This window comes from Gossypium hirsutum, chromosome A11 (genome assembly GCF_007990345.1).
Source record: "Gossypium hirsutum isolate 1008001.06 chromosome A11, Gossypium_hirsutum_v2.1, whole genome shotgun sequence".
Classification (NCBI taxonomy): domain Eukaryota; kingdom Viridiplantae; phylum Streptophyta; class Magnoliopsida; order Malvales; family Malvaceae; genus Gossypium; species Gossypium hirsutum.
Window position 1 is genome coordinate 38,162,486 of NC_053434.1, and position 27,296 is coordinate 38,189,781.

Genomic DNA, 27,296 nt, shown 5'->3' on the forward strand with positions numbered 1-27,296 from the left:
TGAGCATTTCTCACATGTTGTGAGTTGTGATTGACAGAAATTCTGATAATTTCCTCGTTCATAGGAACTCTGTTAAGAACCTTATAGCTAGGAACTCTGTTTCGGACTTTATTGTCAGAAACATTGTTTACAAGTTTTATTAATCGAATTATTATGCGTAATTTAGTAAGCTTTATCGTTTAATCAGTGAACTTACTAAGGTTTATAAAAGCTTACTCATATTTTGTTGTGTTTCTTGTAGATAACATTTTGCGGATCGGGAGATCAAGTCAGTATGAAGAAATCACACTATCCGGGGACTCTTTTGGTAACCTTGAATTTAACTTAGCTTATATAGCATGTAATAGGATAATTTGGCTATGTTTGCAAAGGTTCATAATTTATTTTTGGTTGTAAGTGTTATGCTTTGATATAATTTTTTTGAACAACTATAGGTGGTATGGATGGTTCATTCAAGTTGGTGCTTAAATGACCTAATATGAAATGGCATAAAAAGGGGTGCTTATGGTGTTCTTTGGAAGCTTGTTTATGCATGTTATGAAATGGTACAATTAATTGTGAAATTGGTTGAGAGATAAGCTTGAAATAGGTCATTTTTTGGCACCCATGAGCTGTCAGACAGCTGTGTGATACATATGGACTAACACACGGCCGTGTGATCCAAATCAGAGAGTTACACAGTCTATACACACAAGCGTGTGAGGTTGAACACAGGTGTGTGAGATAGCCACACAGCCATGTCTTAAGCCATGTGATCTGGGGTCTTCACGCGGTTTAAACACACAGTCGTGTGACCCCTGTTTTGAAATTTTTCATTTTTATCCAAAATTTTTTGTTTTGTCTCAACTTGGCCCCTAATTGTTTCTAAACTATTTTTAAGACCTCGAATGCCTGATTTAAGGTCCGTAAATGTATGATTATTCTTTTTTGAATTATTTATGAATCTTGTTAATATAATTAAATGATTGGTAGCCATTTGTTCTGAAAAGTTTCATATTTTACCCTACTTTTATGTTATGTTTCAAATTAGTCCCTACTTGTTCCTAAATTAATTAAAGCTTCGTAGGCTCAATTTAAGTCTTGTTCTTGTATGAATGACATGTTAATTGAATGAAAATCTATTGATCATTATTTTAAAGTAAACTTTGGATTGAAATAGCCTATGTTTGTTTTGTTAATTGTTGTAGCATATTGTAACCCTAATTCAATGATGGAGATGGGTAAGGGGTGTTACAATAACTTCCTTAAGGTTTCTACCCAAACCTTAAAAATTAACCCTCTCTCAAAAAGAAACAAGTAAACAAAGAAAGAAACAAATAAGCAAAGAAAGAAACAATCTTTACAAGATTAGGATGTCTGCCAATTAAGCACAAATACAAAGAAGAACACTTAAGGTAAAGGGTATGAAAGAATTAAGCTCTAGGTTGTTTGATTAATCTTTAAGCTTTGCACATGTTTCTTGTTGTTGCTAAACCTTTAGAAGATGGTATTTATACCCTCTAATTTATTTCCAAATATTGTGGTTGTTGTAAAAGTGAATGTAGTTGTTGGGGATGAAATACTAGGCCATTAACTTCACCTGTAGCAACAAATATCGATATCTACTAAAAAGGTATCAATATTTTTTGTAATTAATGCTAATTTCAGTGACCATTGGAGTAAAAATATCGATACCTTAGGAAATATATCGATACCTTAAGAAACGTATCAATACTGGATCGATACCTATTAGGGTTTGAAAATGGCAGAATGTTAATTTGGTAACGATTATCAGAGTGTATCGATATCTTGTAAAATATCGATACTTAGACAAAAAAGTATCGATATTTTGTCCTGAAGCAATTCTAACTTTTTTGAAAATGGTTTCAATGTTTGACTCAATTGAAACCATTTTAACTTGATTTTATAAAATTGCTCAACTTTATTTTTTTCAAAAACACTTTAATTTTTTATATCAAAACATATTATCTAATAAGGCTTAGTTTAACAAAATGTTCAGCAAAAACTTGACACTTTAGTCAAAAACCATATGATTACTCTTATGGGATATTTTGTTGGGGTCGTAGGCAATGAAGCCAATTTGGACCAGAACTCTCAAATTGAGATGGTGTTCAAGAGCATGTGCAAGGATTTTGTTGTTTTTTGGGTCGTATATAACATTGGCAACAAAAACCTAACGCTTACACAACTCATAAAGGAGTTACAATCCTATAAGTTGATGTTGAATAGCGATCAGCTAGTCCGAAGAGCAGAAGCAAACATAGTTGTCACTTCTTCCTCAAAAGGAAAGGGAAAGCGAGTTAAGAAAGGCAACACTAAGGTCTCTAAACCACCACAGTTGGAAAGGAAGAGAACCAAGAAGCCTAAAGACTTATCCAAGTTTAAATGCTTCTTTTGCAATAAGAAAGGTCACTTCAAGGAAAACTATAAATAGTGGAAAGAATACCTATCCACCAAAGGTAAAGGTATGGAAATCTTTATTATAGCAGCTTGTTTAGTGGAGGATTTGATAGACTACTAGGTCATTAATTCGGGAGCCACTGATCATGTTTGTGTTTCTCAATAGGGGTTCAAGGAGACGAAATATCTTAGATATAAGAATCTATTGTTGTGGACCAGAAACGAGACAACTACAGTGGTTGAAGCAATGAGAGATGTACATCTTTACTTTGATAACTTTAGGAATATCATTTTGAAAGACGTTTTCTATGTGCCAAGTTTTAAAAAAAAACTTAATTTCTGTTGCATTTTTATATAAAGAAGGCTTGACCATGACTTTTAATAATAAAATTGCAATATTTAGAAATCGTAATCTTATCTGTAATGGATAGATGTCAAATAATTTCTATTTTATTAAACCAAATATGTACACATTGCTTGAAATTGAAATATCGAATAAAAGACTTAAAACATCTCACTTTAATGAGGCGTACATTTGGCATTTGAGACTTAATCATATTAACCAAGAAAGACTCACTAGACTTGTGAATGGTGGCATCTTAAGTTCACTTAAAGAAGTTGATCCTCCATAATGTGAATATTGCTTGAAAGGCAAGATCACTAAGTGATCTTTTAATACAAAAGGAACGAGGAAAAAAAACCCTTAAAACTTGTGGATACTAACGTATGTGGCCCAATGAGCGTTAGTGTAAGAGGTGGTTATGAGTATTATGTAATGATGACTATTCTAGATATGGGTATGTATACCTAAAGCACCGTGACCTGTCGTCAAATGTAGTAGTTAGTTCAGGTCAATTTCGCACTTAAGGAGTTTGTTTTCTAATCAATTTAGTATTTACAATTGCATTTTCAGTATTTATGACTTAGGATTAAAACTTAATAAAAAAATAAGTGTTTTAAGCACATTTTTAAGTGTTGATGACCTATTAGGCCAACATAGGCCTTAGGTAGGTTTAATTTTGGGTATTTAAGTGTACATGAGGCTAAATTTTAGGCGCAATTGATGAAGAAACTTGGGGTGAGTGACACACAAGCTTCTTAAGCCATCAAAGCATGAGAAAAATGTCCAAAACCATAAAATGCCTTGCATGGCGTGACACACAATGTGTGTGGCGTGACACGAAAGGTCTATGTTGCAACACACAACTTTGTGTTGAGCCACAGCAGTCCTGTGTTGAGCTACATCAACTTGTGTTGTGCCATAAAGCCTAAATGTGGGTTCCAAGCAAGGATGACGTTGGTAACCATATTTTGACAGATTCTCAGAGATTTTATTTCTTACTTACACCCAAAGTATTAGGGAATATCAGGCATAAAGTGCACATCTTTTAAAAAGGATTGAAAAAATTCTATCTCCACACACACCTATATATACTCTTTTAGGCATAGACTTCACCACCCATCTCAACCCTCCATACTCAATCATTTTATCTCCCACTATGGAACTAATCAGATCCATCCTAACCGAACCAGAATTGAGATCCAATTAATCGTAATTAGGCTACTAAAATTTTTGAATTTCCCAATGGAGTTTGACAATTTGCTAATCCTTTTAATTTAATTTGCAAGAGTTGTTGGATCGTGGGTTCCTTCGTTAGAGTGCATATCTGTGGGGAGCACCTATGTTGTTCGTGAAGAAGAATGATAGGACTTTGAGGTTGTGCATCAATTATCGCCAGCTAAATAAGTTTATCAAGAAAAAGTATTTGTTACCTAGGATTGATGATATATTTGACTAATTTCGAGGAGCTTCAGTCTTCTCGAAGATTGATTTGAGGTCTGGGAATTATCAGTTGAAGGTTAAGGATTCAGTTGTGTTGAAGACTATTTTAAGGACTCGGTATGGTCATTACAAGTTTCTTGTCATGCCATTTAGGTTGATGAATGCACCTGCCGCATTTATGGACATGATAAACCGAGTATTCCATTCCTACCTCGATCAGTTTGTAGTGGTTTTCGTAGGTGATATATTGGTGTATTCTCGATCAGAGGATGAGCACGATGAGCAATTGAGAGTGGTTCTGCAAGTTTGCAGGAGAAGTAGTTGTATGTGAAGCTGAGCAAGTGTGATTTTTGGCTTAGTGCTGCGATTTTTCTAGGTCATATCATTTCAGTTGAGGGTATTCGAGTTGACCCAAATAAGGTTGAGGATATTTTAGATTTGAAGCCACCGAGGACTATTTCTGAGGTCTGAAGTTTCTTGAGGTTAGCTGGTTATTACCGTAGCTTTTTCGAGGGGTTTTCGAGCATTACTGCTCCTTTAACGAAGTTGCTTTAGAAGAACACTAGATTTGAGTGGACTGATGAGATGCAGAAGTGCTTTGAGAAGCTAAAGTCAGTTTTGATCGAAGAGCCTATGTTGACATAGCCAGTATTCGTTAAAGAGTATGTGGCCTACAGTGATGCTTCTTATACGGGATTGGGTTGTGTATTAAGGCAGGAGGGTAGGGTAGTTGCTTATGCGTCGAGGCACTTAAGGCCACATGAGTGCAACTATCCGACTCACGATCTGGAGTTAGCTGCCATAGTCTTCACGCTCAAAATTTGGCGTCACTACCTGTATGGTGAGAAGTGTGTGATATACACGATCACAAGAGTCTTAAGTATCTCCTAACCTAGAAGGAGTTGAACTTGAGACAGAGGCACTAGATCGAGTTGTTGAAAGATTATAATTGTGTGATCGAGTACCATCCGGGGAAGTCGAACTTAGTTGCAGATGCTATGAGTCTCAAGTCTCTGATTGATTTGAAGGATATGTTTACGAGGTTGTTTGTCTCTGAGGATAGGGGTTTGTTGGTTGAACTTTAGGTGAGGTAGGTTCTTTCGCAGCATATTCATGAGCGTCAGCCTTTTGGTAAGAGTTTGGCTCATCAGATATTTCAGGTTGAGTCATGTGTTCAGGGGGATTATGATCATAACTTCGATGGTGTTATGTATTTCCAAGGTCACTTGTGTGTTCCGAGAGACGAGGATCTGAGGCACTCGATTCTTACCGAGGCTCATAGCAGTCCTTTTATTATGTATCCCAGTGGGAATAAGATATATTAGGATCTTCAGGTTCTGTATTGGTAGCCTAGGTTGAAGAAGGATGTTGTCGACTTTGTTGCGAGATGTTTGGTTTGTTAGAGGGTGAACGCCGAACATCAGCGTCCATCAGGTTTGCTTCAACCTAATCTGATTCTGGAATGGAAATAGGAATGGATTACGATGGACATTGTTTCGAGTTTGCCTTTGACTTCGACACGTAAAGATTCAATCTGGGTGATTATGGACAGATTTACGAAGTCTACACATTTTCTACCGGTTTGTACGACTTTTAGTCTATATGAGTTAGTTGAGCTCTACATCCGAGAGATTGTTCATCTTCATGGAGTTCCTGTTTCGATCATATCAAACCAAAATCCGCAGTTTACTTCGAGATTCTGGAAGACATTGCATGAGGCTTTGGGTTCGAGGCTTCATTTCAGTTCAGCTTATCATTCACAGTCTGATGGTCAATTAAAGAGGGTGATCCAAATTCTTGAAGACATGCTTCGTAGTTGTGTACAAAAACCGTTTTCAAATTAGATTTTTTTTCCAATAAAACAACCCCCAATTAAAAATTAGTGTTGAAACAACACTAAACAACACCCAAAATAGCACCCCAAACAACAACCAAATGGTGAACAGTACGAAACAGTAATGGAAACCTCAAAACACCCCTAAAACCACCTCCAATCAGAAACTTGACCACTAGGCTATGGTTGGACAACAAAATCGAAGTTGGGGACTATTAAATAATTAAATTTAATTAAATATTTGAGTTCAAAGTGAAAAATTAAATTAAATAATCATAGCAATTTAACAGAACGAGACAATTAAATTTATTTACTCATAGATTCTAGTATGGTAAAGTCATCATGACTTTAACAGAATTAAAATTGGTTTGAAAAAAATGATTTAATTGAAAGATTAATTAAATTTATTTTAATTAAATAAATAATATTTTGAGAATAGAAAATTAGTTATTGGGTTAGATAAATTATATGAGCTTGTTTTAATACTAAATAGCATATATAATTATATGTAATACATGAGGCAGGCCCAATAAGCCCACAATATAAGGGGTAGGTGGCACATTGAGTCTGGAGCCTAGTGTGCGCTACCCACTTGGTATAATCTCTAAGGGATTATGTGTTTTCTATTAAAATATTATCATTTTGACTCTTCTTATTCTAGTAGAACTCTTGTGATATTTCATATAAATATAAATATAAGGACCATGGATTAAGTAAAAAACACATATTACTTAGAGTAGTTACTCTATTGAATAGTGAGAATTATTTTCCCAAAATAATTTTTATTTTTGTGAGAATTTTTAATTTTGTTCTTTTACCTATAGAGAGAATTAAATTTTCTCACTAGAAAGTTAAAGTTTTCATTATGTGATCAGTTTAGGAATTAGAGCCCACTCCCTAAGCAACCGAGGGTTCGAAATAGTGGAGAAGATTATATTGGTTGAAAGCTATGAATTGACAAATCTTGCTATACGAATAACACGAGTACTAAATTTGATAAAAATTATTTCCTTAGTTTTAGAAAATTTTTAAAATCTCACTATGGAAACAAAAACTTTTTCTAAATTTATTTTTTCTACAGGTTTAATAACATAATAGGTACTATTAACGATTCTTGGAGGCATGTATGGAACTCAACGAGTGAAGGTTTTTCTTTGGCTTGTGTTGTTGGAAAATATGAGCATCACATATATAATAAATGTAATTACATGTTATTATTTACTATCATGATAGGTTAGCCCAAATTAAAAGTGATCTAATTTGATTAGAATTTTATTGGGTTTAATTATTAAATAAAGTATGGGTTAAATATGTGTAGATACTCTAGTAATTGAGTTCTAATCAAATTCTAATTAATGATGGGCTAATTAGGAATTATAACTAATATGTCAGGGTTATAAATATTAGGGTTATGGTCCCAAAATTATACACAAGATATATTTTCTAATATCTCATCCTTAGGAAAGAGAGAGCAAATATTCTCTAAATTTTTTGTGTGCTAATTTGGAAGATCAAACCTCCAAGATCGGGAAAAGACTTTAAGGAATTCATGGATTCAAGTACGCTTCCGCTTTTAGTTTTATTCTTGATAATTTAACATGATAGATCCTGGTTTATTCAGTTTTATTTTAAATTTATTTTACAAATCTAACAAGGGGTATTAGAGCTTTGTCATGTTGAAGCATTGAAAATTAATGGATTCTTTATTATTTTTGGATTGATTCGTTTTTCTTTTTTAATTTTGTGAATTTGATATTTTAAATATATATTAAGTTGAACCTTTTGAGATTCTTGATAAATTTTTGAGTTTTGATTCCTAATATATTGTATTTCATTATCAAACCATTTATTGAAAACTTTATTCAGTTTGGTTTTACAAATTTGCATTTTCTTTTGAGGATTATATTTTATTATGCATTATTCATTTCAGTTTTACAGACTTTTGAAACATGGTTCAATATTTGATTTAAGCAATAATTGCAATCCACAATGGCTATGAATTTTGGTCTTCGTCTAATTTTATTAAATTTTAGTTTTGAATGTTAAATTTGAATGCACGTTTATCTATTATTGAAAAAGTCAGTGATATTTTTATAAATTTTGTGATAATTGTAATTTGCTTTTTCAATATATATTTCGTTTGCTCTTTCACCCTCAGTCTTTGACTCTCTTTTGTTTAGTTATTGCAGCTTTAGGATAAATAGAATATTTAATTTTATTATAAAAGTTTTGTTAATAGCATGTTTAAGGTTTTATTTGTTTATGGCTGGGTTGTCGGAATAACATTAATCCATTGATATTTATTATTGAATTTCTATGCTAATTCTTTTCATACTATTCAATTTAAGCATATATTTTGGATTTGGATTTGCTTGAGATATGCAAGCAAGTCAATCACGGTTATATTTTTATGACTTAATTATGATGAAATTAGGTTTTGATGCAAATTCATGTCAATTATATATATATTTAAATATTTTAATTTTAATTTTAGTTCTATAATCTTAGATTTTGACATGTTATGATTCCAAATATTTGATTAAATTATGATGATATGGTTTATTGTATGAATTATGGGATATGCCAACTATTATGATTTTCTTTTTTTGAGATTTATTGGCTTGAAAATATTTTTCAAGTATTCATGTGAATATTTTGTTTAATCATAAATACAACTTTGGATTTACATGGTAAATTCAGGGTAAGTTTTTCTATTTGATTGTGAATACATGTATATGCGTGAATTGCTTTGGTATTTTTATCCATGTCAAAATTATGAATACATGTACTTATTAATTATTTGGCTTTGAACCACTACATTATTTCTATTTGGTTTTGATATATATGGTTTTGAAACAAAAAAGAAATAGTCAAAAATTAAGGTTTTCAGTTTTTTATTGCATTATTAAGACAACCTTATTTTGGGTTATTTCAGAGTCTATAAAGAAATAAAAAAATAGTTTTGACATTTGACTATTAGGGAAATTTTAAATTTGAATATTGGTATATTTATATATATTTTAAAATAACTTAATTAAAGCAAAATGTCATCAAAGTGATTTTTTTTATATATAAATTATTTTGTTTTAAAATACAAAAGGTTGTGTGCATATAACTTAAGTTATGTTAATATTGATTGGCCCAAATAAAAGTTAATAATATTAAATGTGCAACTATGGTAATAAACATGTGATAATTATTCGGTTTTACATGTGAATAATAAATTGGCCCAAAGGAAGATTTATGGTTCGACACATTCTTATTGTCAATATTTGATTATTACACTAATATATCACTTACAAGTTAATATTTTGTCCAAAGATGAAATATTAATGGAGTGTCCGATATCTGGAGATAAGGTTTACCTTTATTCATATTATTTTGTTTTAAATTTGAAGTCTTATATGAAGTTGGTTATGGTTTATGGTTTATGATTTATTCAACTATTGTTATATTTGCCAACATCATTGTATGTTGTTTTGGGATAAATATATACATATATATACTATTATCTTTTAATTTGATTGAAGATGAAATTAAGAGAAATATTTAGAAACAAATAAATTTAGATTTTGACTTTAGGTTTTAATTAAGGATGTCTAATATTTTAAATAGATTAGTTGAAACAAAATGTCGCCAAAGTGACCTCTTTTGTGTAGATTAGTTTATTTGAAATATCAAGATGATTATATGTTTTTGTGATTCATGCGTTTATTAATTGACCCAAAGGTAAGTTAATATTTGGTAAAATTTCAACGACATCCGTGGTGATAAATGTGTGACAATTATGAGGTGTTTTATGTGAGCAATAAGTTAGTCCAAAGATTAGTTAATTGTTTAACATAATTTATTGTCAATGCTTGATTGCTACAACAAGAGTATCGCTTACTACTAATATTACTGTCCAAAGACTTGATATTAATGTTGTGTTTGGTATCTTGAGATGGGATTAGCCATTATCCTGAATTTATTATTTACTTATGAATATTGATGTGAGCTTATTTTTATTTACTTTTTGTTCTATATTCAACTAATTCATCTTCTACTACCACAATATCTGCTAATATAAATTATATACCCATGCTTAATGGGACTAATTTTAATGAATGGAAAAGGCATTTACTTATAGTGCTTGGCTGTATGAACATAGACCTTGCACTAAGGGAAGAACAACTCGTACCTCTCACTGCAGAAAGCACCCCCATGTTAAAAGGGATTTTAAGAGGTGGGATTGTTCAAATTGCAAGAGTTTAATGATCATGAAGCACAGCATTTTAGAAGCCTTTAGGGGCACAAAATCTGAAAAGATTACTCAGGCCAAGGTTTCCTTGACGAAATTGAGAAACATTTTGCTAAAAATGATAAGGTTGAAATGACATTACTTCTGACTTCTTTGATGTCTATAAAGTTAAGGGTTAAGGAAATTCTGAGTGATATAAGGGCTATGAGTTTTATGATCCCACAATTAGGAATATTTTTAAGATAAGAATTGCAAAATTCTTTTAGGATGTTGAGTTTGAAAGGAGAAATAAGGTTAGAGACATTGCTTTTAATGAAGAATTGAATTCTAATTCATTTCATACTATCACTTTTTATGATGTTTAGGTTCTCATACCTATTATTGATTAAGAAGTGAATCTAGAAACTCAATAAGATAGTGTTGAACAACTCCTTATTCAAGATGAGGTCATTGTTCCAGAAGAAAGAACTCAACAACCTCAAGAATGAATTCCATTAAAAAGGTCCACTAGAAAAAGGGTTATAATGGCTTTATGGAATATTTTGACCTTAAGTTGCGTCAGATGAATATTAAGTTAATAGTTTCTCAATGGTAATAATGATCATACATTTATATGGTGCAACTAGTAAACTTTGTGTCTAATGATGCAAAGTTAATGATTTGCAAATTAAAGAACTTCATCTATGGGTTTAAGCATACTTCTCGTCAATAGTATTACAATTTTACCAAATGATTATCTCATTCGGTTTAGAGATGAATTTTGTCTATAATTGTATATACCATAAGTTTAGTGGTGTAACACCCCTCACCCATATTCAATGTTGGAATAGGGTTGCGGAGCATTACCCGACTGATAACATATTTAAACATGCTTTTCACATATATTTAATCAAATCATATAATCATCATTCAATCTCAATCAATTTGTCCCTAATATGAGCCTACGAGGCTCTAAACATGCATTGGGAGTGGTTCAGGACTAAATCGATAACTTAAGAAACTTTCACAAAACTTTAAAAAATTTTCTCAAAATAGGGGACACACTCCCGTGTGGCCAGGCCTTGTGTCTCACATGGCCACCAGACATGTCAGTGTCACAGGCTATGTAGACATTCCAAATGGGAGCACATGGCCGTGTCCCAGCCCGTGTCTGACCCCATGTAACTCTCTAACTTGGGTCACATTACCAACACACATGCCCGTGTGGCTAGCTCGTGTGCCCTAAAAATGGGCACACACGCCCGTGTGCCAGGCCGTGTGTTAGGTCGTGCCAAACCTATAGGGTATATACTGACTTATGCCACATGGCCAAGTCACACGCCCGTGTATGAGGCCGTGTGGAGCATACTAACTTGATTTCAATTTCAACATCAGGGGACACACAGCCTTGTAACATAACCATGTGTCACACACAACTGAGACACACGCCCGTGTCTTTGCCTATGTGGACAAAATAGGCTATTTACCAAGCAAATTTACCACCCAAATATGCATATACCTACACAACCAAAATGGCACCAATTCATAGCATAAATAAACATCTAATTTAGCCACAAACAAGGCTAATTCATACCATTTCCAATACTAACAACCAGCATACTTATAACCTCAAGTCTTCCTCAATCAAAACATACCAAAACACATATATAAATCAACTAACTAAACCTTTACCAAACATACATCATTTTGCACCAATTCACAAACATAATTCATATATAATATCAACTATTTAGCATATACTATATCAATATCCACAAGCTTCATAATATAAACCATTCGCATATCCCTCCATGAACTCAAAATATCAACCATATATGCATATATATGCACATAACCAAATCCACTAAATTAAGCCAACACTCATAACCATATTTACAAACCAAAACATATGCCATTACAAGTCATTACAAATAAGCAAAATCACTATAACCCATAATCAAAATGACTCAAAATACCTATACATGTCATATATTTAAAATACCAAAGTTCAAAGGTACCAAGTGATAGGTGGTAGTATGAAACGATCTCCGACGTTCCCCGAATCTGAGCTAGTTTGTTAACACTATAAAACATGGGAAAAATAAACAAAGTAAGCTATAAAGCTTAGTAAGCTCGTATGAAATAAACTTAATGCAATCACATAAATATAATTCAATAATTTTAATACATCAACATGTAGCTTACATTAGCTAACAAACATTTCAAATACTCATTCACAAAACTATATACTTTCATCATTATTTCTTTGATTCAATGCTAAAATAATTTATGCACATACCTGTGCCAGCTCGTACAAATCTCATACACATTCTCGTCTTATGTTTACCCGTTGAACCATTCGGAATAGAAGTTGGATACTCAAGGGTCTCACACGATAAGTACTTATACCATGGCCCGTAGTCAAATCAAGGTAACTTATCTCCGAGTATTGATATCATGGCCCGAAGCCAAATTAGCCGATATGCATAGCCCGAAGCCAAATCGGTATAACTCGCACCCGAAGTGCTATATCATGGCCCGAAGCCAACTCAACATATTTCCTAATGACATGTCACTAGCATTCTAAACTATTCCTAAGGTTCAACCGGGATTTCGTATGTTGAATCGTCGTCAAATCAATATCGTTCATAAACACAATCTTGTATTCACAATTTATGTAATATCGAATCATATAAAATACATTTGTATTGAAATTTATCTCATACAAACTTACCTTGAATGTGGAAACGACGAAATAAGTCGATTAGTCGATAACTTTAGTTTTCCCTCGATCTAGATTCGAATTTCGCTTTTCTTGATCTAAATATATTCAAAATTAACTTATTTAATCATCTATTTATTCAATTCAATTCAAAATATACTTTAGGTCTATTTTTCACATTTTCCCCTAAACTTTCACATTTTTACAATTTAGTCCTTATTACACAAAATCACAAATTCATGAAATTCTTCAATACCCATGATAGCCGAATTACCATAATACCCCTAGTATCCCATATTTCTCATTTATTACACATTTTAACCACTAACTTTACATATTTCTCAATTTAATCTCTATTTTGCATTTTCACTAAAAATCACTTAACAAAACTTGTATATCTATCAACAAGCATTCATAATCTATCAAGAAACTTCGAAATACACATGTATTCATCAAAGGAATCATTTAAAATCTTTAACAAGTTTGTAAAATAGTCCTTGGGCTAGCTAGTACTAGTTGCAACGATCACAAAAACATAGAAATCATTAAAAACCGAGTCAAAATCACTTACATGCTAGCCAAGGAAAGTGTCAAATGTGTGAGCCCTAAAATGGAGTATTTTGTTCTTCAAATTTAGTTGAAGAAACCGTTGAAGAAGATGATATGTTTATTTTACTTATTTTTAATTTAACTTAAAACATAAATTACCAATTTAGCCTTTAATTAAAATATTGAAATTCACTTAAAAGATGTCCATAAAAGCCCACTAACATTAAAAATGTTATATTTATCACATAAGTACCTCCACTATTTAATTTCTTAGCCATTTAATACCTTTAGCTAATAGAACACAAGTTTTGCACTTTACGCGATTTAGTCCTTTTTCTAAAATTGACAAATCAAACGATAAAATTTCTTAAAAAAATTTTCACACCAACATAATATCATACTGTAAGCATTGAAATAATAATAAAATAAATATTTTAACCTAAGATTTGTGGTCCCGAAACCACTGTTTTAATTGACTAAAAACGGGCTGTTACAAGTGGGAGTAAGGTTTTATATTTGGTTTTATATGTTAATCCCATACTACTTGTCAATAACAAGTATAGTCTCAATTAATGCCCTAAGAATGATTTTAAGATTACAAATGCATAAGACTTTTTACATTATAGCAGTGAAGAGTCTAATGTCCGTTCAAGTTTGTATACATTGGAATATTGTGTACACTATTAGGATGTTAGGCAGATATTTTAAGCAACCCTGGTTTGGACCATTGGATAGCATCTAAGAGGGTTATAAGTAATTTTTAGAGAATAAAAGATTACATGCTCACATATCGAAGGTCTAATCAGTTAAATATTATCAAGTATATAGACTCCGATTTTGATGGAATATGGATACAAGATTTTGTCACTAAGGTGCAAATTGTGAAAACAAATTGCAATCTTTTATTCCAATAGCAACAGGAGCACTTCAAAATCAAAACACATAGACTTTAAGTTCCTGGTTGTTAAAGTAAAAGTTCAGAGTGGTTAGGTGCCTATAAAGCATATTAGGACAAATTCCATGATTGCGGATCCGCTTACTAAGGAACTACACCTAAGGCTCATATGGGTCTAATGTCATTTAAAAGATATTTGGTTTTAATGGGATTTTGTATTTTTAAATGCTTTTATGTTATAGACACATTTTCAGTTATTCCAGTTTAAAAATATTAAGTTTATTTTTTGCAAAAATAAAGTTTATTTGGTTTATTCACACTCTAATTTTGGTAAGGTTTGATCTCACTAAGGAGGACCAGTTGGAAACAGACATGTTTAGATCATATTGCATGTAATTTCCATGCTACACATCCATACTTGATCTATGTCATTTATTTGTGTTAATATACGTGATCAGAAATGGATTTAGTTACGATATATGTAACGAAAGTCACCTTGGTTCTATGTTAGCATAATTAATGGATGAGATTATTCGGAATATCTTTTGGATATGATAGTAAAATTTTGAGCTCATAAGGTTGTATAATGACATGTAATTATGAAGGAATTAGTATATATATATGTGTGTGTGTGTGTGGCCTAATTGGGAGATTATTGGAAAATATGGACATCACATATATAATAAAGGTAATTACATGTTATTATTTACTATCATGATAGGTTAGCCCAAATTAAAAGTGATCTAATTTGGTTAGAAATTTATTGGGCTTTAATTATTAAATAAAGTATGGGTCAAATATGTGTAGATACTCTAGTAATTGAGTTCTAATCAAATTCTAATTAATGATGGGCTAATTAGGAATTAGAACTAATATGTCAAGGTTATAAATATTAAGGTTATGGTCCCCAAATTATCCACAAGATATCTTTTCTAATATCCCATTCTTAGGAAAAAGAGAGCAAATATTCTCTGAGTTTCTTGACTAATTTGGTAGATCAAACCTCCAAGATCGGGAAAAAAACTTCAAGGAATTCATGGATTTAGGTACGCTTCTACTTTTAGTTTTATTCTTGATTTATTCTTGATGATTTGACATGATAGATCCTGGTTTATTCAGTTTTATTTTAGATTTATTTTACAAATCTAACATGTGTCCCATAACAAGTTGATTATCAATAAAAAGCGTGCAAGGGGTCACCTTACCACTGATTTAATCAATAGGTTTTGTAAAATTCAGGTTGAAAGCATTGAGCATGTTTTGCAAAACTGTTTCACTACCATATCAATTTGGAAAAGATCAGAGAAAAGTGACAAATTGCATGAATTCTTAAGTATGAACTTACAAGAATGGGTTTCATTCAACCTAACCCACACTATTTTGCGAAAAATGGAGAAGACTAGGACACTTTGTTCAGGCTCGTTTCCTAGAACCCTTGGTTGTGGAGGAATGCTATAATTTTTAATGACGTTTTTAGAAAAGGTGAAAGTGTCTTGGATAGAAGTAACAATGCAAAGACAAGAAGTAGAGAAATTAATCTAATCAGTTGGGATATCCCACCAGTAGGATGTTGCAAAGTAAACACTGATGGAGCTATTGGCACTAGCACTGGGTTAGCCTCTTGTGAATGTGTCATTGGAGACTCTAATGGTGATAGCGTAGTCGATTTTGCAAGGAATGTCGAATGTTGTTCAGTGATTGATGTAGAATTGTCGAATGTGTTTGATGGTTTATGCAAAGCATGGGATATGGAAATTAGGCATGTACTTTTGAAAGTTTATAGTCTAGCTGCAATTAAGATGTTAGAAAGTAACCAGGAAGAGCCTCATTTCAACTCAACAGTGAGAGTCATACACAGGTTAATAAAGAGCAATTGGGATATCAAAGTATCCCAGAAGGAAATAAACTAGCAAATAAGATTACAACATTGGCTTTTGACTATCCACCTAAGTTCTACACCTTTGACTCACCTCCTACAGAAATTGCCCAAGTCTTCAGCAAAGATTACCAAGGTATGTCTTAGCTAAGACTAGTATAATTTAGTTGTAATTTGTTTCCTTTTCTTCTTGACCAAAAAATAATTTACAAATAACTCTCAAACAGGATAACTTGTGGAGTAAATGATAATATCAATTATTAGAATTTTTGGGCATTTTAGGTAATTTTTTAATTTTTTAGTCATATAAATGTGATTTTTTTAAAAAATATAATTTCAAAAAATAAATTATGATTTTTTATATTTTGATTTTTTTGGAATTGTTTTTGAAGTACTGTTAAAATAATCTAAAATAATCAAGAATTAAATTGATATTTTAGTTATAGTTGGGATCAAATTAGCTATTAAGCATATGAGTTAATGTGTCGCATCCTTAATTCATCACTAACTTAATGGATGAGTGACCAAAATGTTATAAACTAATAATGTTACTAACTATTTTGTAACCTTTCGTAATTAGGTAACCAAAATGAAAACTTATCAGCAATTAGATGACTAATATATATATGGTATAAATCTCAAAATTATACTTGAACTTTGATTTAATGTGCAATTGTATACATGAGCTTTAATTTGGTGCAATTATACACGTGAAACACTAATTGTGGTTCAAATGTATACTTGAAACTTTAGTTTTGATTTAATCATACACATGCAAAAAAAAATACATCAATTTTTTTTATATTGGATAAATATAATTATTTATGTATGCAATGTATAAACATAAAATGATGTTATATCAATAATTGTGTTAATAATTTACAAGAATTGAATCAAATCAAAATTTCATTTATAATTTTACTCAAAAATCACAAACTTTTATATTATATTCCTTATTTAACTTTTTTTTTACATGATTTTTGTAAACGCCCAAATTTTCTCGGGCCCATCAAAAATAAACCAAGAAATAAAATAAAAAATAAATAACAGTCTAAAAATTCAGACAAAAAATTATAAGCCCATTTACAATATGACCCAATGGCCCAAATAAATGAAAAACCCTAATGGCCCAAATGGCCCAAAAACCTAAACATCTTCAGTAAACAGAAGAAACCTTAGCCTCTTTTGTGTGCCGCACCCCCTCCACGTGCCGCATCACCGCACTCATCGCTTGAGGACTGCCTCCCTTGCACCAAAATGGAAAGGGTCAACCTTTCTCCTCAGATGACCTTGCCTGCAAGAACAAAAAATAGAAACGAAAGCAAGCAAAATAGAAGCAATACAGATAGTAGAGAAGCAGCGAAAATAGTAGTGAAAATAGCATAACATATTGTATCTATTCGGCTATAAAAGCCACGAACATATCAATGTAATTTTTTACAGAGGAGAGAAATAAAAAAAACAGTGATTCAAATACAAGAAAAGAGAAAAAGCAAATCAAAAAATCTAACAAAGGTGGTTTTTTTATTTGATATCTTATTTATTTATTTATTTATTTATTTATTACTTGTTTTTTAAAAGAAATAAACAAAAATAAAAAAGGGGCTGAAATCTTACCCTTTTTTTCTCGCGTTTGCGCCGTCGTGGGGGAAGAGGCCGCCATCTCCGATGAAAGAGGGCATTTTTGGGATCGGGGAGTTAAAAAAATGTTTTTTCTTCGACCGCTGTGGACGGAGTCGCCGGCGCCGGCGCCCTGTGGCCGCCTGAGTGGCCGATGACTGGACCCTTGGTCAGACTTAAAGAGGAGCTTGGAGAGGGGGAGAGAGTTTGAGAGGGTTTTTTTAGTTTTTTTTTTTTTTTTTGAAAAGGTTGGAAGAGAATGAATTTTTTTTAAAAAAAAATTGAATTTTATAGGCTCATTAAACGGCGTTGTTTAGGGCTGGCTGCAATAGCCCTAAAACGGTGTCGTTTCGCCCTTAACCCGTGCACCGACTCGACCCACTCCAAAGGATCCGCGCATTTTCAACTTTTGGTATATTCGTGCAATCAGTCCTTCTGCTTTTGCGGCGCACTTCAATTTAGTCCTTTTTTTATTTTATAGATTTGGCTACTAAATTTTTCGCGCGTTTCAATTTACTCCCTGGCTCACTTGTCTCCTGGAGAAGGGACGCGTGTCCAGAGGATTGGGTTATTTTCTCATTTGGCCCTCACTTGTTTTCACGCATTACATTTTAGCCCCTTTTGTTATTTTATTCAATTTGTCCCTTTAATTTCATTTAAGTTACAACTAAGCCCTTTTTATTTTAATTCTTTTATTTATTCATTCATTTGTTTGTTTGTTTATTTATTCATTATTTCTTTTATTTTATTCATTTGCTTGTTCATTTACTTATTTATTTATATATTGTTCATTTGTTTATTTATTTACTTTTTTTTTTAATCCTTGTATTCATTTATTTATTATTCTTTCATTTTTCTTAACTTTTTATTTTCTTTCATTGATTATTTATTTTATTTATGCATTCATTATTATTACTATTTTATCATCTATTATTTTTTTTTATCTATTCATCTATTTATTTATTACCCCTTTTTATACTTTTAAAAATTAGATTATTTATGTTTTTTACTTGTACATATATTGTTCTTATTACTATTATTATTATTTATATTAGTATTATGATAGTTACTAGTATAATTATTGCTATTTTTATTAAAAAAATTATTTATTTATTTATTCTATCATCATTATAGTCCATTATCATTATTTACTAGCATAATATTTTCGTTTATTTGATTTATCCACTTGTTATGTCATCTTTTTTTATCCGTTATATGGTGCTAATACTTGTGCTAAATGTTACATTCGAATATATTTGCCCGTTTTTACACCATACCTGAATAAACTAATACATATCGTTTTAAATATTACATTTATTATTATTCAAAAATTTTAAAATATATGCAATGTTTTGTATTTAGAGATTCGAGAGGTCATATCCTAACTTACGGGGTCTCGATTTTCCCGTTGCACCGAAATGACCGAATATCCTTTTAAAATTAAAATACATGAGAATTCAAATAAAAAAATAAAGGCAAGCTTATTCTCAAAGGTTCAAGGTGTCGTGTCCTAACTTACGGGATGTGACATCTTGCTTTCACGAGACAAAAGCGTCTTTAACATTCGTTTCAATTATTCAAACAGTTTTTAAGTAAAGTTAATTAATACAAAGAGGGGTCGTATTTTAAACTATTTTCAAGTTTTCAATTTTCGACACCAAGACATTAGGTAATCAACTAGGTACCAATTTTGGGCGTCACGAGGGTTTTAATTCTTCCTCGTGTGTAACCAACTCCCAAACCCATTTTCTGGATTTTTATAGACCGAAAAACATTGTTTTAATAAATTAAACCTTTTATTAAAAAGATCAAGTTTCGAGGTGATCCAATCACACCTCATATAAAAAGGATTGGTGACGACTCTCATTTTCGTTTTCAAAATAAAAAAGTTGATTTAAAAAAATGGTTTTGAAAACTTTCACTCATAAACATAAATATTTTTTCAAATCATAATGTTTTCAATTGTAATAACTATTTTTAAAAATTAATTTCAGAAATTGTAGTAATTATCTTAACTCTTTTCATTGTTTCCTAAAATATAAATATCTCACTTAGTCATACCCTTTTTATTAATATATTGTATATGTAACAAATTAATCCCTTAGTCCGGATAGCGGGTAATTCTTTTATATACAGCAATTAATAATTTTATATAAAGCATAATATATAAGGGTAATTCAAGAAAAAAAAAAGCAAGCCTAAATTCATACGTCACCCTAAATTTATTATTAATTGCAGTGCCTTTCTTTCTCTTTTCTTGTCTTGTAAATGTAGAATTTGGAGGATAATCTATTTACATTTTTTTTTCTCATTTCGCTTTTGCTATTGTTATTATGGCATATTCATCATCCACACCCACATGTGTACTTCTTTTTCAATACACATATATTCACATTTTATCCAAGAAACTGAAAGTGCCAAATTTGTTCATCTATCATCATTTCTTAGATATGATTTGCCTTCAACTTAATTATATAAAATTATCGTAGTAGTTAAATACAAATTATAAGTTATTAAACAAATTTTAAAAAATTGAATATTTCTTTCCACATAAAATTAAATGCTATATATATATTTATATATTATACTTAATAAATTAGTCCTAAAAAATGAAAAACTACATTATATTTCATCCTAAAAAATGAAAAACTGCATTATATTTCATACTTTATATTATCAGTTTAAATGTTATTTACCTACCAAAACGAAACTAATACCTACAATAAAACCTTTATTTTTAAATTATTTATGTTCATTTACCGTTTCAAAATAATTTGATTGATGAATTTCAAATTGAATGGCAAAGTAATACTAATTTCTTTCCTTATATCATCATTTTTAATTCTAAATTTTTCTGCAATCACATAAAAAATAAAAATCAAACTTACTCTGCAACCCATATATATTGGATAAATAATATTCTTTTTTATCTTAAAAATAGTATTATTTTTCATCTTCATCCTTCCTAATTCTAAATGTTGAGCTACACTTAAATATTTTTTTTCTTTAAAAGGTTATTATTAAATCGGTATTTTAATGCCTAACTGTAATTGAAATAAGCAAACATTCAATCTATGATTTTTATGTGTTAGAATAATTAATTTTTTTTATTTCTTCATTATATTTTTCCCCTTTTACGTATTTTTTAAATTCCTTATATCATTTATATTAAAAAATTATTAAATCTGATAATAGTAATTCTTTACATTTATATTTACACTGTCAATAAAATTTTTAAACTCTATAAATAAGGTTAATAAGTTGACAAATATACTATAAGAATATAGTAAAATATTAAAAATAATAACACATATAAATTTTTCAAAATTGCTTATAGAATAAAAATAAATAAACTACCAATGCACGTATTAAACAAAATATCATTAAAATATGATAAATTAAAGCTAAAATTATGGTGTCCAATTAATTTAATTAGTGAAATTAATTTTAATTTTACCCACCAAATTTGCTTACGGAAATATTGGCTTGGAGAAAAATAAGGAACAAGAAACATTATTTATTGGAAAGAAAATGCAGAGGGATAGTTTAAACAATTACCTAATTAAATCCTTCCATCTAAAGCAACATCAAAAAATTTTACATTTAATGTAATATTTATTTATGATGAGTTAATATAAACACTAAAATTTATTTATCATAACTTAATGGAATTCGAAAATTTAATTCAGATATCAAATTATAGGAAAAATTCTACACATAATTTAAGATATTAACTGTTTTTCTTTTTTGTGTATGTGAAAAAAAAAAGAAAGGTAAATTACATCAAACCAATTGCATAAAAGCACCACTCTCTTTATCTTTTTGTAGTAACTCTAGAATTTCCTTAGAGGTCTCTTTAAAGACCTCACTTGATTTCCACATCAGACTAAGTTTAGCCAGCTGATTCGTAGCCAGATTATGTTCTCTCAACAGATGTATGATCTTCCATTGTCCATCAGCTCTCATCATACGATGGGTCCTCCTAAGCACAGTAATACATGGATTCTGCAATCCCAAATCAGACAAGGCTTGAATTACCTCAAGGTTATCAATCAGAACTATGGCCCGTTCGTACCCTTTGTCTAATAAAAGAAGAAGTCTATATAGGATATCCTGTTCTTCCGCCTCGAATGGAGAACAATTGCCGAAGTAGTGAAAAAACCTAAAATCCAATTGCCAAGCTAATCTCGTAATACACCTCCTACAACCGCGTTACCCGTATCTCTGGCCATAGCACCATCAGTGGATAAAAGAACCCACGTATCATTAGTATATATGCCATATCCCCTATTGGGGATATTATTCTTACCTCTACCAATATGTAGTTTGAATTGACGAGCCCAACTGATAAAGACTCTGACCACTTCAATAGCCGACCAAGAAATATTTTGAAAGATAAAGAGATTCATGTTTTTCTAGATGCGCCAAGCGATTAATCTAAACAGGCACAACCAAGTGACCCCACTATCTTGCAATCTCGATTGATAGCAAAGGTTAGAAAAAAGTCAATCCTGAAAAGTGTCACAAAAGAACCTTTGTTGGAGATCATTTGGAAGCACATGCATCTGCACATCATTCGCTATCGAAAAATCTCGAAAGACGTGAATAATGTCTTCGAAATCATGTCCGTACACAGTGCATGAGTTACTATGTCCAATCCCCTGTCTATCCTCCGAATTGGTGAGGAGTCTCTGCTTAAAAGCTAACCAAAGAAAGAATATCACTCTCTATGGTCCCTGATATTTCCAGGTAATCTTCCAATAATTCTTTCTTGAATTCCAATCTTCTTCCCTTAAGGACCAATAAGCACTCAATACTAAAAAGGTGCATAATGCTGAGCGAGTCCACATCACCCTATCTAGGCCTGAATCAGGATGTGGAGAAGGGATATTGACAATCCTGTTGATCACTAGAAACATAAAATTTTACACACTTTTTCATACCTTTTTTAACTTAAATTCATACAAATTTAGTTAAATTCTTGTCGAAAAATAATTAATTTTTATAAAATAATTAAAGTGCACTTCAAATATGAACATATTGAATTTTAGTTAATTTCATAATTATTTTTGATTAATTTTAGTTATTTTCGATAGAATTGCACAATGGCGAAAAATGGTTCGGCAGACATTGCTAAAAGCACAAAACCAAGAAGCAATTTGAAGTACCGAGGAAAATTAATTTTTAGCCTAAGATGGTCCAAAATTATGTTTATTAATTCATAATTTAATTAATTTTAATTTATATCCAAGTTAATTTGGGTTAATAAATTATTATTAATTAATTATGAAAAATGGTTCGATTGAACCGAACTGAGTGAACCGAACCGGCCAAGAAAAGGATTGCCCAAAACCGTCCAAGTGCTGACCCAATTTAGCTCATTAGCTGATTATTTAAGCTTTCATAGAGACCCTTGAAGACTTGTTCAAATTGCAATTCAACCCCTCCACAATTGGTGGTTTTGTAGATTTGCCCCAAGCCATATTTAACAAAGTTGAAGCCATCAACTTTGCCACATAGGTGGCCGGCCAAGGGGTGGCTCTTTGGATGCTATTTTTAGCAAATTTTAGCTGCCACATTCAGCTATAAAAAACCCCCCTTGGCTGATCATTTAAAGCATCCCTCATTCATTCACATCTCCTCTCCATTCTCTCACTTTCTCCTCTCATTTTCCCATTCCAAGTCCCTTGCTCTCTTTCCAATTTCTCCTCTTGGAAAAGGGGCATTCATCAGCCATTTTGGAGCAACATTGAAGTGTTCATAGCATCCTTGATCGGCAAGCACAATAGAGAATGAAGACGGAGCAAACTAGTCAAGCCACGGAGAAACACCGGATTTGATTCTTGTTCCCTATCTCTTTAATTTTTGTTGTTGTTATGATGAACATATCTATGAATATTTATGTTGTTGGAATGGTTAATTTAATCAGATTAGCTTAAATTTAATCCGTGTTGGTTTGATTGCATTTCATATGCTTAAATTATTAAAATTGTGTTTATGCTGTTATAGGCCTCGGTAAAATGTTTGATTAAGAAAAATCATGCCTAAGTTATTCTTGCATTACGATTGTGAGGTAACTAATGAATTAGTCATTTAAACGGATTGAAATTGCAATTAATGGACACAATACTTAATTAGTGCATGTTTATTCTTCTAAGGTAGCTGAAGGTTAAATTAGCATTGTATCTGGCGATACATTTGCCTTTTATAATTTGCAAGATTATTGTAATTAAACTGTTTCAAGGTAAGGATACCTTGTTACCTCACATAGTCTTTTATGTGCTTATTAGATTTAATTAATCGTTTGAATTGACATAGGGATACGCAAGAGATTAGTTCAATTTAATGAGTATGTATGTGCAAAACATGTTTACTTATTAAAATATGTTTAATCGTTTGAATTAACATAGGGATATGTTAAGAGATGAATGGATTTGTGTAGCTGAAAATGTTCCTAAGTTAGCAAATTATCGAGTTCCCATGAATTTATTCGTAATAACATAAACATAAGTTTAATAATTCTAAGTTAAAGAAATGTAATTAATCCAACACAATTATGTCATCTTGATTAAATCGTATTTTGAAATCGTGCATTTGAGATTTATTTCTTTAGTTTACTTAGTTTAAAATCTTAGTTTTTAATCACCCTCTTCAAACAAAATATTTTTTTCACCAAAGTGTTTTAAATAGCATTCATAAATAATTATTTTCACAGTCCCTGTGGGTACGATAACTCGACATGTACTTGTCATTTTATTACTTGTTGCAATTGTGTACACTTGCACATTTTCGTCGTTCCAATCACATCTTCAGGTAACCATAAGTGAAACAGGTCTAGATTCTAGCTTCTGTCCTAGTTAACTAGATCCCTAACAGAACAATCCAGATCAAAGTTAGCAAAAGAAGGAATTTGTGAAAGTAAATGACTAATACCTAGGATCCAAGGATCTTTCCAACATCGGATGCTTTTTCCATCACCAATGGACCAAGCTAAATTCTCACAAAGTAATAGTCATATCTTAGAAAGCAATCTCCATAAATGCGAGCATTTGCTCCTGGCAATAGATTCTGGGAATTGCTCTTTCTAGCCATATTTTGACCAAAGGACATAGACCCAAAATGTATTATTCTTGGAGACTAGATTGAAACCGATCTTCATTAGGAAATATATTTTGATCATTCAAATGATGTAAACCAAGCCCACCTCAAGACCGTGGCTAATAAATTAAGTCACATGCTACTAATGACACTATTGGGTGATCCTCAATGCTCTCCCAGATAAATTGTCTAACCAATCTCTTGATTTCTATGCAAACCCCTTTTGGTATCAATATGGACTCCATAAAGTAATTCAGAATGGAAATAAAAATAGACTGAGCCAAAGTGAATTTCCCGCTATGGATAACTTCCTCGTGTCCCAATTATGTAATTTTTGCTTTACCTAATCAACAATAAAACTCATAGTACTATTAGTAATCCTGTGCTAAAGAAAAAGGACACCTAAATAGGTACCAAGGTTTTGAACTTCCTGAAAGCTGAAATTTTGTGTAATTCGATTGCGAGTGTCATCTTCAATCCCTTTGAAAAGTAGATATTACTTTTTCTAGTACTGATTTTGTGACTCGAAAAGTCACAAAAGTGATTCAGAATGCTCTCCAATAAACGGGCTTGATTAAGCTCAACTTCACAAAGACAACTAAGTCATCTACAAAGAACAAATGAGAAATTGCGGGGGCTGTTCTTGAGAGATGAATTGGTCTCCACCTGCCAATACCAATTTCCAAATAGATAATATGACCAAGTCATTCCATGCATAAGACAAAAAGGTATGGTGATAATGGACATCCCTAACAAATCCCTCAAACCGGTTTAAACTTCTGGGTATGAACTCCATTCCAAAGTACCTGCATAGAAGAAGAAGAAGAAGATATAGCCGACATTATCACTTTTCGAAGAAAATTAGGAATCCTAGCAACAATCAAAAACATGTCAATAAAACCCCATCTGACTATGAGCAATAGTCAAATACGTGTCAATAAAACCCCAATTGACTATGTCATAAGCCTTTTCCAAATCCAGCTTAATAGTATCCAATTTTCCCCCTTACATTTACAGCGCATAGAATGAATGGCTTCTTGTGCCAGAATAATATTGTCAGTGATATTTCTACCAACTATGAAGTTGGCTTGCTCCTAGGAAATAAAATTAGGAAAGACCAATTTAAATCGATTTGCAATCACTTTCATCACCAGTTTATCCAAGACAGAACACAAACTGATGGGTTGGAACTGACTGAAATCCTCAAGGCAACCTTTTTTGGGGATTAGAATAATGAGAGTATTATTTAACTCTAGTTCAATTGGTTTCTCAGAAAAAAAACCCTTCACCCATTCGCAAACATCATTACCAACGTATCCCACTGACTTTGAAAAAAGTGTAAATGATAACCATCGCTTTCAGGAGCTTTCAACAGAGCCATGTTGAATAAAATCCTCTTAATCTCTTCATTTGTGACCCCTTCCTCCAAAAAAGTAATATCTGAAGGATTGAGACGTGGAAAGAAATTGGTTGGATAGTCTCCCATGTTCTGAGAAACTTTACCATATAATTTTTGAAAGAAACTTATTGCCTTTGTTTGTAGAATTTCCTAATCAGAACACCACTCACCATTACAAGACATAAGGCCATGATACGGTTGAACTTTCTCCTTTTAATCATACGACTATGAAGAATTTTGTATTTCAATCCCTAAATTAAAGCTAGCCACATCATGCCTTTTGTCTCCATAACAGCTCTTCATGATTAAGCACATTTTCTAACCCGTCATGAATATCTTACTCTTGTTGAGAAGATGACTGGAATTAAATTGATCCAAAGCCTTTTGAATATTGTGAAGCGACCTCATGAAATTTCTTTTATGAGAACCCAAGAAGCCATAAACATTTCTATTCCAATCCCTAATATAAGAGGTGAAAGTACTAAGAGAATCAACAATATTCCCTATAAAGTTTCATTTATCTTTTACGAACGTGAGAAATTTGGTATGCTTCGTCCATCCCGCTAGAAACCTAAAGGGTCTCCCTTTAGCCAAACTAAAATCTAGTCTTGTACAGAGCATAATAAGTCTATGATCAAATTTAATATGTGGGAGATGAGAGGCAAGATACTGCGGAAAAGCTAACACCAAAACATCATTAGCTAAAGCCCGATCAAGTTTTACAAATGTACCACATCTTTTCTAAGTAAAGGAAGGTCCACTATATCCCAGATCCTATAATTCAAACGAATCAACAAAATTACCAAAAAGATTACATCTCTTACCAATGGAACAAGCGCTTTTTTTTATCCTCAGGTGACAGAATAGCATTGAAATCCCCCAATATAGGCCAAGGAGAAGA

The 27,296-nt window shown here is 31.7% G+C and overlaps 1 protein-coding gene across 1 annotated transcript in view; it reads left to right on the plus strand.

Annotated features, from left to right (window-relative positions):
- The window catches only part of LOC121210004 (uncharacterized), a 29,898-nt gene extending 13,586 nt beyond the window's left edge, over window positions 1-16,312 (plus strand). Inside the window, exon 2 of the mRNA XM_041082063.1 lies at window positions 15,880-16,312. Within this exon, the coding sequence (XP_040937997.1) occupies window positions 15,880-16,312 (433 nt within the window). The remainder of the gene's footprint in view (window positions 1-15,879) is intronic.
- The last annotated feature ends 10,984 nt before the right edge of the window (window positions 16,313-27,296 follow it).